Source organism: Bombina bombina, chromosome 4 (genome assembly GCF_027579735.1).
Source record: "Bombina bombina isolate aBomBom1 chromosome 4, aBomBom1.pri, whole genome shotgun sequence".
In the NCBI taxonomy this organism is placed as follows: Eukaryota; Metazoa; Chordata; class Amphibia; order Anura; family Bombinatoridae; genus Bombina; species Bombina bombina.
Genome location: NC_069502.1, coordinates 1,230,265,524 through 1,230,282,283, shown reverse-complemented (window position 1 = coordinate 1,230,282,283; position 16,760 = coordinate 1,230,265,524). Strand labels below are relative to the sequence as shown.

Genomic DNA, 16,760 nt, shown 5'->3' with positions numbered 1-16,760 from the left:
CCCTAGCGGTGATATATACACAGCATGAAGAGAGGACACTTGTAACCCTAGCAGTGATATATACACAGCATAAAGTGATAGGAGACTTGTAACCCTAGCGGTGATATATACACAGCATGAAGAGAGGACAATTGTAACCCTAGCGGTGATATATACACAGCATAAAGCGATAGGACACTTGTAACCCTAGCGGTGATATATACACAGCATAAAGAGATAGGACACTTGTAACCCTAGTAGTGATATATACACAGCATAAAGAGATAGGACACTTGTAACCCTAGCGGTGATATATACACAGCATAAAGTGATAGGACACTTGTAACCCTAGCGGTGATATATACACAGCATAAAGAGATAGGACACTTGTAACCCTAGCGGTAATATATACACAGCATAAAGTAATAGGACACTTGTAACCCTAGTAGTGATATATACACAGCATGAAGAGAGGACACTTGTAACCCTAGCGGTGATATATACACAGCATAAAGTAATAGGACACTTGTAACCCTAGCGGTGATATATACACAGCATAAAGTGATAGGACACTTGTAACCCTAGCAGTGATATATACACAGCATAAAGAGAGAGGACACTTGTAACCCTAGCGGTGATATATACACAGCATAAAGAGAGAGGACACTTGTAACCCTAGCGGTGATATATACACAGCATAAAGAGATAGGACACTTGTAACCCTAGCGGTGATATATACACAGCATGAAGAGAGGACACTTGTAACCCTAGCGGTGATATATACACCGCATGAAGAGAGGACACTTGTAACCCTAGCGGTGATATATACACAGCATAAAGTAATAGGACACTTGTAACCCTAGCAGTGATATATACACAGCATAAAGTGATAGGACACTTGTAACCCTAGCGGTGATATATACACAGCATAAAGTGATAGGACACTTGTAACCCTAGCAGTGATATATACACAGCATAAAGAGAGAGGACACTTGTAACCCTAGCGGTGATATATACACAGCATAAAGAGAGAGGACACTTGTAACCCTAGCGGTGATATATACACAGCATAAAGAGATAGGACACTTGTAACCCTAGCGGTGATATATACACAGCATGAAGAGAGGACACTTGTAACCCTAGCGGTGATATATACACCGCATGAAGAGAGGACACTTGTAACCCTAGCGGTGATATATACACAGCATGAAGAGAGGACACTTGTAACCCTAGCAGTGATATATACACAGCATAAAGAGATAGGACACTTGTAACCCTAGCGGTGATATATACACAGCATAAAGTGATAGGAGATTTGTAACCCTAGCGGTGATATATACACAGCATAAAGAGATAGGACACTTGTAACCCTAGCAGTGATATATACACAGCATAAAGCGATAGGACACTTGTAACCCTAGCGGTGATATATACACAGCATAAAGTGATAGGACACTTGTAACCCTAGCGGTGATATATACCCAGCATAAAGAGATAGGACACTTGTAACCCTAGTAGTGATATATACACAGCATAAAGTGATAGGAGATTTGTAACCCTAGCAGTGATATATACACAGTATAAAGAGAGGACACAAGACTGACCATATAACTGTATATGTGATGATAACATAACTAGCAGTGACTCACCTCTGGGAAGCTGCAGGTAAAACAGGAAAGCCATGAACACTTGGCACATGCTGCTCCGTTGCCCAGACCTTCTTTACAAAGCACTCGATCACAGCCTTGAGGGTTAGTGCACCACGTCAGGTTGGAACAGCTCTCCACAAAGCCACGCAGCAAGGCCTTCTCATACTGCCAGACAAACAGCAAGAGGTAAGATAGAAGACAACGAACAGCAAGAGGTAAGATAGAAGACAACGAACAGCAAGAGGTAAGATAGAAGACAACAAACAGCAAGAGGTAAGATAGAAGACAACAAACAGCAAGAGGTAAGATAGAAGACAACAAACAGCAAGAGGTAAGATAGAAGACAACAAACAGCAAGAGGTAAGATAGAAGACAACAAACAGCAAGAGGTAAGATAGAAGACAACAAACAGCAAGAGGTAAGATAGAAGACAACAAACAGTAAGAGGTAAGATAGAAGACAACAAACAGCAAGAGGTAAGATAGAAGACAACAAACAGCAAGAGGTAAGATAGAAGACAACAAACAGCAAGAGGTAAGATAGAAGACAACAAACAGCAAGAGGTAAGATAGAAGACAACAAACAGCAAGAGGTAAGATAGAAGACAACAAACAGCAAGAGGTAAGATAGAAGACAACAAACAGCAAGAGGTAAGATAGAAGACAACAAACAGCAAGAGGTAAGATAGAAGACAACAAACAGCAAGAGGTAAGATAGAAGACAACAAACAGTAAGAGGTAAGATAGAAGACAACAAACAGCAAGAGGTAAGATAGAAGACAACAAAGAGCAAGAGGTAAGATAGAAGACAACAAAGAGCAAGAGGTAAGATAGAAGACAACAAACAGCAAGAGGTAAGATAGAAGACAACAAACAGTAAGAGGTAAGATAGAAGACAACAAACAGCAAGAGGTAAGATAGAAGACAACAAACAGCAAGAGGTAAGTATGACAGATCCCTCTGTCAACCTCCCTACAGATTATGGATTCAAGCATTATGTTAAGTCACCCTGTGCCTACAGGGTGCAAATGCAACAGTACTGGAGGGGTTAACTTCAGTTTTGAGTAACTGTTAGTTTTGAGTAACTGTATTGTCTTAGACAGTTGTTGTTAGCAGTTGTTGTTGTTGCACCAGCTTTAAGCAGCGGCTAGAAGCAAAATAAATAGCTGATTTAGACTTAAACTTGGACTGAATTATTTAGACAACATTTTTAAGATGAGGATGTCTCTGCCTAACTCAGGGGTCAGCAACCTTCGGCTCCCAGATGTTTTGGAACTACATTTCCCATGATGCTCAGATAGCCTAAAAACATCTGGGAGCCGAAGGTTGCTGACCCCTGGCCTAACTAAAAGATATTGCGGATCCGACTGCCTCTCCGCTACAGTAAGATAGAAGACAACAAACAGCAAGAGGTAAGATAGAAGACAACAAACAGCACCGCCCAGGCAAGACTCATTGTGACCCAGTGTGTTCTGGTTTTCTATTGTGGTTTATGTTGTGCTCTATGCTATTTAAGGGACATAGAAGTTACTAAGACTGGAAATCGCAGCGTATTCAGTGCCAACAAAGGCGCAATAATCACAGGTAAAGGTGCCTTTAGCGCTTTCAGAAGATCATCTCTGGAGTTTAGCGAGGGGAAAGTGTACTTCTTAAGTTGTAAATGGCTGCTCAATAATAAAGTGGATGATATTGTGAGGCATTAGACTGATGTGTGTCAGGGATGAACATATAACATTTGTCCTGCAGATGGCGGCATCAGAAAGGGATCCATCACTCACAAAGCCCTAAGCTATAACCTCAGGAACATCCCCCCTTCCCACAGACTTCACATTACCTTGTCCACGACTTCTTTGGAGGAGATGATGTTGCGAATGAAGTCAGAGGTTGGTTGAGCAGGACAGTCCGTAGTGGGACAGGTGCAGTTCAGTACAAGGTTCTGTTCTATTCTAGTGGTCAGGTATTCCTTCCAACAGCTCTGTGATAAACAAGAGTTTAAAACCGTCAAGCAAAGAAAGCTCAGCAGCATTTACCAGACCAGGAACCTCTTGCACTGTATGCTTAACTGGCTCCATAGATGTAAGTGAAAGAAGGGACACTCAGTTACCTATTCCATATGTGATACAAGCAGTGGCTCAGCTGACTAGAGTATTCTTCACCAGTCCATGAAATCATGTGAACGACAGATTCCATGAGCTTTTAGGACATTTTAAACGGTTATTGAAGAAGAGCTGTAGAATTAAACATTTTAAAATAGAACTACACTAAGAACCTATGAATTTTCTAAAAACAAAGTAACCACTAACCGCACAGGAACTCCTGCACTTAAGGCAGGGTCCTCTCTGGATCCTGTTCTAGAGGGATTTTTTACTCTTCCTAATAGGGCTGTCAAAAATAATCGTCACACCGATGCATCACGATGCAGCAGTGAACGATTCTGCATCGATGCAGTGAAGGATCTTAATCGATTCCGGGTCAGTGACGTCATGGGCAGGGGATTCGGTATGTGAGGAAATGAGTCTTGTACTGTCAGTTTCCTGTTTTACTCATTGCTCCGTTTTTAAACTTCACTGTTGTTATGGAGCCACAATATAAGCCTTTCCAAGCCGCCTCCTCCCCTGTATGTCAGTTCGTTTATTTTTTTTATTGCAAGTACTGGGAGTTTGGTTTGCCCTCCCTTCACTGACTGCTGCTTTATTTAATACTATTGGTATTGGTAGTACTAGCAGTCAGTGCCTATCACTGTTCTACGTAGTGCAATATTGTGCACGTCAGAGAGAGGCTCTCGGTAGCCAGTGTCACAGGAATTCATATAATCCCTCTGAATTAGCTGCTGATAACGTAGAACAGTGATAGGCACTGACTGCTAGTACTACCAATATCAATAGTATTAAATAAAGCAGCAGTCAGTGAAGGGAGGGCAAACTCACAGTACTTGCAATAAAAAAATAAACAAACTGACATACAGGGGAGGAGGAGGCTTGGAAAGGCTTATATTATAAAGACAGGTGACATAGAACAGGCAACTCCCAGATAGGCACCATTAACCCCATACATGCCAGGCGAGTCTGACAGGGAAGTCCTGTGATTCAGGACTTCCTGTGCACACTGCGCAGATATCTGACACAGAGAGCATTACCAATAGACCTCCTCTCACATGTTCCGGTCAGGAATTTTTATGACACCTATCCTAAAGAGCCGACAGCAGCCTCATGTAAACAGTGAATCTTTTCTTGTATTATCGATTCACTGTTTACTGTTGCGGTCTCTGCTGCATGTTTCCTCTCTGTCAGATCCCTAGCCCAAACGAGCATTTGAGGGTTTCTATTAGATACAGTAAGTCAAAAGTTTTACAGCAACCCTCAAATGCTCGTTTGGGCTAGGGATCTGACAGAGAGGAAACATGCAGCAGAGACCGCAACAGTAAACAGTGAATCTATAATACAAGAAAAGATTCACTGTTTACATGAGGCTGCTGTCGGCTCTTTAGGATAGGTGTCATAAAAATTCCTGACCGGAACATGTGAGAGGAGGTCTATTGGTAATGCTCTCTGGGTCAGATTTCAGATGTCTGCATGTACTCCGTGAGAATGTTTGAGTGAGTACACTGCTGCTGGTTATATTTTCCTTTGTAAAATAAATCTACAGATACATTTCTGTGCATATTGTAGTATTATGTTTATAAGTGCTCTTCCATCTTACACAGTTGTTTAAAAGATTATTATATATATATATATATATATATATATATATATATATATATATATGTGTGTGTGTATATATATATATATATATATATACACATACATACACACACACACATATATATATATATAAAATATGGAATAGAACAACATCATGAAAATCATGGGCAGTAATCGTGATGCATCGCGATGCATCGTAGAATCGAATCGTATCGAATCGTTACAATGATAATCGTAATCGAATCGAATCGTGAGACAAGTGAAGATGCGCAGCTCTACTTCCTAATGCCAGGTCTGGGCAAGTAGTCTACTAGTTGGAATTTCCTATTTTTAAACCTTCAAATTTTGCACATTGTGGAGAAGTTGGGCACAACCAGATTTATTATGTGTACAGAACTAAATATTCCCCATGATAAAATAGAGAAAAATGTATTGTGCAGACTGGATATCTGCCAGCCAAGGTCCTACTGAAGACTATTTGTAAGCACAACAATCTCCATACTAATGTCAGACAGTCATACAGTGCCACAGCTAAATTAGTTTACAGTGTGAATAACCTTTGTCGTGCAGGTCCTTAAACTGATAGATCCAGCAATGTGCATTTTTAACGTAAATTTCAGATGCAACGGAAATTTTTCTCGTGCAAAAACAACATATTTATTTAATGATATGGATAGACTATAAAATGTTAAGTAACTTTCCAATTTACTTCTAACATCAAATTTGCTGCATTCTTTTGATATCCTTTGTTAAAGGTTCAGTAATGGACTACTGGGAGCTAGCTGAACACATTGTGAAAGCCAATGACGCAAGGTGACGGGCAGCATCAGTGACCTTGTAGTATATCAACAGTGAAGCCTCCATTCATGGGATCCTTAAAAGATGTTAAATCTTCCAGAGAGACAGAGATGCTACTTAGATTGTTAATCCTGCAAGGGAATATCTATCAAATGACACTTAAGAAAAAAACAAATTATGCTTACCAGATAATTTCCTTTCCTTCTGTACGGGGAGAATCCACAGCTGCATTCATTACTTTTGGGAAATACAGAACCTGGCTACCAGGAGGAGGCAAAGACACCCCAGCCAAAGGCTTAAATACCTCCCCCACTTACTCATCCCCCAGTCATTCTGCCGAGGGAAAGAGGAAAAGTAGGAGAAATATCAGGTTGAAAAAAAGGTGCCAAAAGAACAAAAATAAATAAGGCCGCCTAACGGAAAAACACGGGCGGGAGCTGTGGACTCTCTCCATACAGAAGGAAAGGAAATTATCTGGTAAACATAATTCAGGTTTTCCTACTTAATACAGGGAGAGTACACAGCTGCATTCATTACTTTTGGGAAAACAATACCCAAGCTATAGAGGACACTGAATGCTAATGGGGGGGTAACAAGAGAGGCGGCCCAAATCAGAGGGCACCACAGCCTGTAACAAACCTAATGTCCTGAAAACTGCTTCAACAGAAGAAAAGGAACCAAAAAAAGGAGGACCAAGTAACTGCCCAAAAATTAGGACCATAAGAACCCACGCCAGAGACCACACAAAATCACTGGTCCCAAACTGAGCACAAAATCCTCTGAGGAGACAAGAGTCCTGCTGTCTACGAGGTCAAACGAAGAACACTCCTCCACTAACACGACAAAGACAACCAAGACTCCCAACACCTTACACTTCCGAATAGGAAGAGAGACAGAAACAAACTGACTATGCTAAAGCAAGTCTGAGAAAACCTCAAGGCATGATCCCAGAAAAAGGGAACAAATGGAGGGAGAAGCACCTTGCAAAACCCGAAGAAAAGAGTCTCCTTAGAATGAAAACCTCCTAAGGAGAGCAGATTACCAGACTGCAAGAGATATTAGGACATGTAGAGAATACTCCACAAACCGAACAGGTCAATGAATAGAAAAATTAAAGGTACATCTCCTGCATCGATACAAAGAACCAATGTATATCCTTATCAGAAAGGCTAAGTTCCTGAAAAGGCAAAAAAGTAGAACGCAACTGCCTGACCGCAGTCCGCGTCCTAGCAAAAGGAAATGAACACCAAAAGTTCATGAACCTCGGAATGGAACAGAAAACAGATATCTAGAGTCTGCTTAGGAGCCCACATACCAGGACAGAAGGCGACGGATGATACAACCCGAAACTGCACGCCTGTTAGGCAGCCAGGCTAACCCTCAGACTATAAGAACTAGCCGTCCTATCCAAGAACCGGAAAGAGAGAACCTCAAGAAGAGATATAAAATCAGAGAGAATCAACGCCACCCCACCCAAACAGGGGGGGGGGCGCAATCCCAAAAAAATATAACGAGGGACCAGCTACAAGCTGAGGAAAGGACTGACACCTTTCAGAAAAACCCCTCTCAAGGATACACCAAAACACCAAGGGCGAAGCACCCTGCCAAACTCCCTAATAAGGAGCACCCCTAATGGAGAAGACCAAACCACGAAACAAAGTCGCAGCACAAAAGGATCAATCAGACACCCTGATGCCTGCTCCCGCCAGACTGAGTCAATCCAGAAGGAGTGACAGTCGAAGAGAACAAGGAAGAATAAACTTCCCAAGCAACAATCTCCTAAGGGAAAAAAACAGGTATAGGCACGGACGCCCAGAGAGCCTATATCGGATTCCCCCAAAGGTAGAGATCCGAAAAAACCTTTTTCGGGAATCCAGATCGAAGGTACACACAGAAGGAGAGTCCCTTGACCTCCTGCTGAACTCTCAGAATCATAAAAAAGATCTACTTCAGAAAGAACCCAACTGGTATAAACGCAGAAGACCAGGTCCACAGAGTAGAAAACGTGACCGAAGATTCCCTAGAAAGAAAACAGAAGGAATCCCATAATACACTCTCCCACTTCCGTGGAAGTGATAAGTCAAAACTGCTCCAGTAGACCAAAGGTAATTTTCCCAGAACAGGGAAAGATATACCGCATACTGGAGACCGGTGCGGCCTATCCAGAAAGTTATGAAAATCTGGAAGATAGATAAGCAACAATGCCAAGCTGAAGAATCAGACTAGGTTAAACATCACTCTCCCACAGTACCAACAAAGCCCCGAAGGAATACTGCAGGGAAAGCCTATTGAGTACTTTAACTCAAGAAAGGACTAATGAGACATCCTGTCTTTAAGATCAAACATCATCCAAAGAACCACCCTGGAGTCTACCCCAGGAACTCCACTCCAAATCCAACGCAAAAGATGCAAAGGACAAGAGAGATTCCTTAAAAACTCCTAGCAGGCGATGGAGAAAAACCAGAATCGCCAAAAATCAGGAGAAACCAGAACCCAGGAAAACAGGGTACTGTATAAAACAAAAATAGATCCCAAAAAAAATCTAGGATCAGAGCGAGGATACTGAAAACGATACGGTTCCTACATATTCATCGCCCTGAAAAATGGAAGAGAGAACCATATATCAACCTTTAAGAGGAAGAAGAAATAAGCTCTGCATAGAGAGCATAGAAACCAAATAGAATGAGAGAACCCCTATAGAGCACCAATAGAGGGGGAAAATTTCACCCCTGCAAAAAAGGAACCGGGAAAGGACTCCAAAAGAGTCACCCATCCCCTCCTCAACAGGAGAGGAAAAACTAAGCTCCTAAAGAAAACTGCCACAGCAGAATTCAAACTCCAAGTCAACAGCTTTGCTAAGCAGGGTACAACTCGTAAGCCACTAGGACTGCACACAATCCAATATCAGACGCCCAACCAAGATGAATTAAACTAGGACCAGCCTGACATCTAGGATAGAAGGGCTTCCTCTGGACCGAAGGAACAAGAAAACCAACCTCTTGAGAAGAAGAAAGAAGAGAGGTAACTAGTACCCAAACAGGTCCAGCCTGGTATTTAGAACACAACATATCTGTTATATACCTCAAAAAGAACAGAGATAACCAATACCCAAACCAGGACCAGCCCGGGCCAGAAACTGAGAATAATAAACAGAAAAACATATAAGCTCTGAAACTTAAACATAGTCTCGGATAAATCGACGGAACATCACCCCGACCAGAGACATCCGTCTTTGTTCCTTTTGTGTGTTTTTTTTTTTATTTATAGAACTTCCACCGAAAGATTCCTCAATCGCGACCATGAAAATCGCTAGTACCAGAATCCCAGAGGCGAAAAAGTAAATTTATGCTTACCTGATAAATTAATTTCTTCTACGATACGACGAGTCTACGGATTTCATCCTTACTTGTGGGATTTATCCTCCTGCTAACAGGAAGTGGCAAAGAGCACCACAGCAGAGCTGTATATATAGCTCCTCCCTTCCCTCCACCTCCAGTCATTCGACCGAAGTTAGGAAGAGAAAGGAAAAGACAAAGGTGCAGAGGTGAATGAAGTTTACAAAAAATAAAATATAATCTAAATCTGTCTTAAAAATTACAGGGTGGGCCGTGGACTTGTCATATCGTAGAAGAAACAAATTTATCAGGTAAGCATAAATTTACTTTTCTTCTGCAAGATATGACGAGTCCACGGATTTCATCCTTACTTGTGGGATACAATACCAAAGCTACAGGACACGGATGAAAGGGAGGGACAAGACAAGAACCTAAACGGAAGGCACCACTGCTTGAAGAACCTTTCTCCCAAAACCAGCCTCAGAAGAAGCAAAAGTATCAAATTTGGAAAATTTGGAAAAAGTGTGAAGAGACGACCAAGTTGCAGCCTTACAAATCTGTTCAACAGAAGCATTGTTTTTAAATGCCCATGAGGAAGCCACAGTCCTAGTAGAATGAGTCGTAATTCTTTCAGGAGGCTGCTATCCAGCAGTCTCATACGCCAGACGGATGATACTCTTCAGCCAAAAAGAAAGGGAGGTAGCCGTAGCTTTCTGACCCCTACGCTTTCCAGAAAAAACAATGAATAATGGAGATGATTGACGGAAATCCTTAGTCGCCTGCAAGAAAAAATTCAGGGCACGGACCACGTCCAGGTTATGTAACATACGTTCCTTCTTAGAAGAAGGGTTATGACATAATGAAGGAACAACGATTTCCTGATTAATATTCTTATTAGAAACAACCTTAGGAAGGAAACCAGTTTTGGTACGTAATACCACCCTATCAGAATGGAAGATAAGGCAAATCACATTGTAACGCTGAAATCTCAGAAACTCTACGAGCAGAAGAAATAGCAACCAAAAACAAAACTTTCCAAGATAACAACTTAATATCTATGGAATGCATGAGCTCAAACGGAACCCCTTGAAGAACACGAAGAACTAAATTCAAACTCCAGGGTGGAGAAAATGGTCTAAACACAGGCTTAATTCTGGTTAGAGCCTGACAAAAAGACTGAAAGTCTGGAACATCTGACAAACATTTATGCAACAAAATTGACAAAGCAGAAATTTGTCCCTTTAAGGAACTTGCCGATAACCCTTTCTCCAATCCTTCTTGGAGAAAGGACAGAATCCTGGGAATCCTAACTCTACTCCATGAGTAGCCCTTGGACTCACACCAAAAAAGGTATTTACGCCATATCTTATGATAGATCTTTCTAGTGACAGGCCTACATGCCTGAATCAAAGTATCTATGACCGAATCAGAGAATCCCCGCTTAGATAAAATCAAGTGTTCAATCTCCATGCAGTCAGCTGCAGAGAAATTAGATGTGGATGTTGGAAAGGACCTTGAATGAGAATTTCCTGTCTCATTGGAAGTTTCCACGGAGGCAGAGAGGACATGTCCACTAGATCTGCATACCAAATCCTGCGTGGCCACGCAGGCGCGATTAGAATTACTGAAGCCCTCTCCTGTTTGATCCAAGCAATTACCCGGTGAAGGAGAGGAAACGGTGGAAACACATAAGCTAGGTTGAACGACCAAGACACTGCCAAGGCATCTATCAGTTCGGCCTGAGGATCCCTCAACCTGGATCCGTATCTTGGGAGCTTGGCATTCTGACGAGACGCCATTAGATCCAACTCCGGTCTGCCCCATCTGAGAATCAGGGAGGCAAACACCTCCGGATGGAGTTCCCACTCCCCCGGATGAAAAGTCTGTCGATTTAGAAAATCCGCTTCCCAGTTGTCCACTCCTGGGATGTAGATTGCTGACAGATAACAAGAGTGGGCCTCCGCCCACCGCATTATCTTGGAAACTTCTGTCATCGCTAAGGAACTCCTCGTTCCTCCCTGATGATTAATGTAAGCCACAGTCGTAATGTTGTCCGACTGAAATCTGATGAATTTGGCCAAAGCCAATTGAGGCCATGCCTGAAGCGCATTGAATATTGCCCTCAGTTCCAGAATATTGATTGGAAGTAGAGACTCCACCTGAGTCTATACACCCTGAGCCTTCAGGGAATTCCAGACTGCACTCCAGCCTAGTAGACTGGCGTCCGTCGTCACTATCACTCACGTTGGTCTGCGGAAACACGTCCCTTGGGACAGTTGATCCAGCGACAACCACCAAAGAAGAGAGTCTCTGGTCTCCTGGTCCAGATTTATCTGAGGAGATAAATTTGCATAATCCCCATTCCACTGTCCGAACATGCACAGTTGCAGTGGTCTGAGATGAAGTCGAGCAAACGGAATGATGTCCATTGCCGCTACCATCAATCCAATTACGTCCATGCACTGAGCCACCAATGGCCGAGGATTGGACTGAAGAGCTCGGCATGTATTTAGAATCTTTGACTTTCTGACCTCCGTCAGAAAAATCTTCATGTCTATAGAATCTATTAGAGTTCCCAAGAAGGGAACCCTTGTCTGTGGAATTAGTGAACTCTTTCCTAGATTCACCTTCCATCCGTGAGCTCTCAGAAATGCTAACACTGTGTCTGTATGAGATCTTGTTAGATGATAAGTCGACGCCTGAATCAGAATATCGTCCAGATAAGGCGCCACTGCTATTCCCCACGGTCTGAGAACCGCCAGAAGGGACCCTAGAACCTTCGTGAAAACTCTGGGTGCTGTGGCCAACCCGAAGGGAAGATCCACAAACTGAAAATATTTGTCCAGGAAGGCAAACCTTAGGTACTGATGATGATCCCTGTGGATAGCAATATGCAGGTATGCATCCTTCAAGAGCACAGTAGTCATATATTGACCCTCCTGGATCATTGGTAAAATTGTTCGAATAGTCTCCATCTTGAAGGATGGGACTCTGAGAAATTTGTTTAGACTTTTGAGATCTAAAATGGGTCTGAACGTTCCCTCTTTTTTGGGAACCACAAAAAGATTAGAGTAAAATCCCTGTCCCTGTTCCAGTCTTGGAACGGGACGAATTACTCCCATAGTAGAGAGGTCTTTTACACAACGTAAGAACGCCTCTCTTTTTATCTGGTCTACAGACAATCGTGAAAGAAGAAATCTCCCAGTGGGGAGAAATTTTTTGAATTCCAGTTGATACCCGTAGGTCACGATTTCCAGTGCCCAGGGGTCCTGAATATCTCTTACCCAAGCCTGGGCAAAGAGAGAAAGTCTGCCCCCTACTAGATCCGGCTCCGGATCGGGGGCCACCCCTTCATGCTGTCTTGGTAGCAGCAGCGGGCTTCTTGGGTTGTTTACCCTTGTTCCAGGCCTGGTTGGGTCTCCAGATGGACTTGGCCTGAGCAAAATTCCCTTCCTGTTTTGTGTAAGAAGAGGAAGAAGAGGGGACTCCTTTAAAGTTTAGAAAGGAACGAAAATTATTTTGTTTACCCCTCAATTTAACAGTCTTATCCTAAGGTAGGAGATGACCCTTACCTCCAGTGATGTCAGAAATAATTTCCTTCAAGTCAGGCCTGAATAGGGTCTTACCCTTGAAAGGAATAGCCAAAAGCTTTGACTTAGATGACACATCAGCAGACCAAGACTTTAACCATAGCGCTCTACGTGCCAAAATGGCAAATCCAGCATCCTTAGCCGCCAACTCAGCAATTTGAAAGGCGGCATCTGTGATAAAAGAATTAGCCAGCTTGAGAGCCTTAATTCTATCTAAAATATCCTCTAAAGGAGTCTCAGTCTTAAGAGACTCTTCTAGGGCGTTAAACCAAAAGGTCGCTGCAGTTGTAACGGGTACAATGCATGCCGTAGGTTGCAAGAGGAAACCTTGATGAATAAACATCTTTTTTTAGAAGACCCTCCAATTTCTTATCCATAGGGTCTTTGAAAGCGCAGCTGTCCTCAATAGGAATAGTCGTACGCTTAGCCAGGGTAGATATAGCTCTTTCCACCTTAGGGACTGTTCGCCAGGAGTCCCGAACAGTGTTAGATATAGGATACATTTTCTTGAAATTAGGAGAGGGAGCGAACGGGATACCCGGTCTGTCCCATTCCCTCTTAATAATTTCCGCAATTCTCTTAGGAACCGGAAAAACATCAGTTTAAGCAGGCACCTCTAAATAACATAATTTATGTAAGAACTTACCTGATAAATTCATTTCTTTCATATTAGCAAGAGTCCATGAGCTAGTGACGTATGGGATATACATTCCTACCAGGAGGGGCAAAGTTTCCCAAACCTTAAAATGCCTATAAATACACCCCTCACCACACCCACAATTCAGTTTAACGAATAGCCAAGAAGTGGGGTGATAAGAAAAAAGTGCGAAAGCATATAAAATAAGGAATTGGAATAATTGTGCTTTATACAAAAAAATCATAACCACCACAAAAAAGGGCGGGCCTCATGGACTCTTGCTAATATGAAAGAAATGAATTTATCAGGTAAGTTCTTACATAAATTATGTTTTCTTTCATGTAATTAGCAAGAGTCCATGAGCTAGTGACGTATGGGATAATGACTACCCAAGATGTGGATCTTTCCACAAAAGAGTCACTAGAGAGGGAGGGATAAAATAAAGACAGCCAATTCCTGCTGAAAATAATCCACACCCAAAATAAAGTTTAATGAAAAACATAAGCAGAAGATTCAAACTGAAACCACTGCCAGAAGTACTTTTCTACCAAAAACTGCTTCAGAAGAAGAAAACACATCAAAATGGTAGAATTTAGAAAAAGTATGCAAAGAGGACCAAGTTGCTGCTTTGCAAATCTGATCAATCGAAGCTTCATTCCTAAACGCCCAGGAAGTAGAAACTGAACTAGTAGAATGAACTGTAATCCTTAGAGGCGGAGTTTACCCGACTCGACATAAGCATGATGAAATAAAGATTTCAACCAAGATGCCAAAGAAATGGCAGAAGCTTTCTGGCCTTTTCTAGAACCGGAAAAGATGACAAATAATACAAAACTCTAACAGCATCCAAAGAATGCATAGGATTAGGACATAATGAAGGAACCACAATTTCTCTACTAAGGTTGTTAGAATTCACAACCTTAGGTAAAAAATTCAAAAGAAGTTCGCAGCACCGCCTCATCCTGATGAAAAATCAGAAAAGGAGACTCACAAGAAAGAGCAGAAAATTCAGAGACTCTTCTGGCAGAAGAGATGGCCAAAAGAAACAAAACTTTCCAAGAAAGTAATATAACGACCAAAGAATGCATGGGTTCAAAAGGAGGAGCTTGAAAAGCCCCCAGAACCAAATTCAAACTCCAAAGAGGAGAAATTGACTTAATGACAGGTTTTATACGAACCAAAGCTTGTACAAAACAATGAAATATCAGGAAGATTAGCAATCCTTCTGTGAAAAAAGAACAGAAAGAGCAGAGATTTGTCCTTTCAAAGAACTTGCGGACAAACCTTTATCTAAACCATCCTGAAGAAACTGAAAAATTCTCGGTATTCAAAAAGAATGCCAAGAAAAAATGATGAGAAAGACACTAAGAAATATAAGTCTTCCAGACTCTATAATATATCTCACTAGATACAGATTTACGAGCCTGTCACATAGTATTAAACACAGAGTCAGAGAAACCTTCTTTGACCAAGAATCAAGCGTTCAAACTCTATACCTTAAAATTTAAGGATTTGAGATCCTGATGGAAAAAAAGGACCTTGCGACAGAAAGTCTGGTCTTAACGGAAGAGTCCACAGCTGGCAAGAGGCCATCCGGACAAGATCCGCATACCAAAACCTGTGAGGCCATGCTGGAGCTACCAGCAGGACAAACGAGCATTCCTTAGAATCTTGGAGAATACTCTTGGAAGAAGAACTAGAGGCGGAAAGATATAGGCAGGATGATACTTCCAAGGAAGTGATAATGCATCCACTGCCCCCGCCCGAGGATCCCAGGATCTGGACAGATACCAGGGAAGTTTCTTGTTTAGATGAGAAGCCATCAGATCTATTTCTGGGAGTTCCCACATTTGAACAATCTGAAGAAATACCTCTGGGTAAAGAGACCATTCGCCCGGATGCAACGTTTGGCGACTGAGATAATCCGCTTCCCAATTGTCTATACCTGGGATATGAACCGCAGAGATTAGACAGGAGCTGGATTCCGCCCAAACCAAAATTCGAGATACTTCTTTCATAGCCAGAGGACTGTGAGTCCCTCCTTGATGATTGATGTATGCCACAGCTGTGACATTGTCTATCTGAAAACAAATGAACAACTCTCTCTTCAGAAGAGGCCAAGACTGAAGAGCTCTGAAAATTGCACGGAGTTCCAAAATATTGATAGGTAATCTCACCTCCTGAGATTCCCAAACCCCTTGTGCCGTCAGAGACCCCCACACAGCTCCCCAACCTGTAAGACTGTTGAGATTATAGTCCAGGACGGAAGAACAAAGAAGCCCCCTGAACTAAACGATGGTGAACTGTCCACCATGTCAGAGAGTGTCGTATAATCGGTTTAAAGATATTAATTGAGATATCTTTGTGTAATCCCTGCACCACTGGTTCAGCATACAGAGCTGAAGAGGTCGCATGTGAAAATGAGCAAAGGAGATCGCATCCGATGCGGCAGTCCTAAGACCTAAAATTTCCCATGCATAAGGCTACCAAAGGGAATGATTGTGACTGAAGGTTTTGACAAGCTGATATCAATGTTAAACTTCTCTTATCTGACAAGGACAGAGTCATAGACACTGAATCTATCTGGAAACCTAAAAAGGTTACCCTTGTCTGAGGAAACAATGAACTGATTGGTAAATTGATACTCCAACCATGATCTTGAAGAAACAACACAAGTCGATTCGTATGAGATTCTGCGAAAATGTGAAGACTGAGCAAGTACCAAGATATCGTCCAAAAAAGGAAATACCAAAACCCTGTTCTCTGATTACAGACAGAAGGGCACCGAGAACCTTTGAAAAAAATTCTTGGAGCTGACGCTAGGCCAAACGGTAGAGCCACAAAACTGGTAATGCTTGTCTAAAAAGAGAATCTCAGAAACTAAAAGTGATCTGGATGAATCGGAATATGCAGATATGCATCCTGTAAATCTATTGTAGACATATAATGCCCTTGCTAAACAAAAGGCAGGATAGTCCTACAGTTACCATCTTGAATGTTGGTATCCTTACATAACGATTCAATATAGATAGATCCGGAACTGGTCTGAAGGAATTGACCTTCTTTGGTACA

The 16,760-nt window shown here is 42.1% G+C and overlaps 1 protein-coding gene across 1 annotated transcript in view; it reads right to left on the bottom strand.

Moving 5' to 3' along the window:
- Positions 1-16,760, bottom strand: part of CUL9 (cullin 9) — a gene marked incomplete in the record, with an annotated part of 1,346,550 nt that overhangs the window by 317,054 nt on the left and 1,012,736 nt on the right. Inside the window, 2 exon segments of the mRNA XM_053712774.1 lie at positions 1,629-1,793; positions 3,462-3,602. Of these exon segments, the coding sequence (XP_053568749.1) occupies positions 1,629-1,793; positions 3,462-3,602 (306 nt within the window).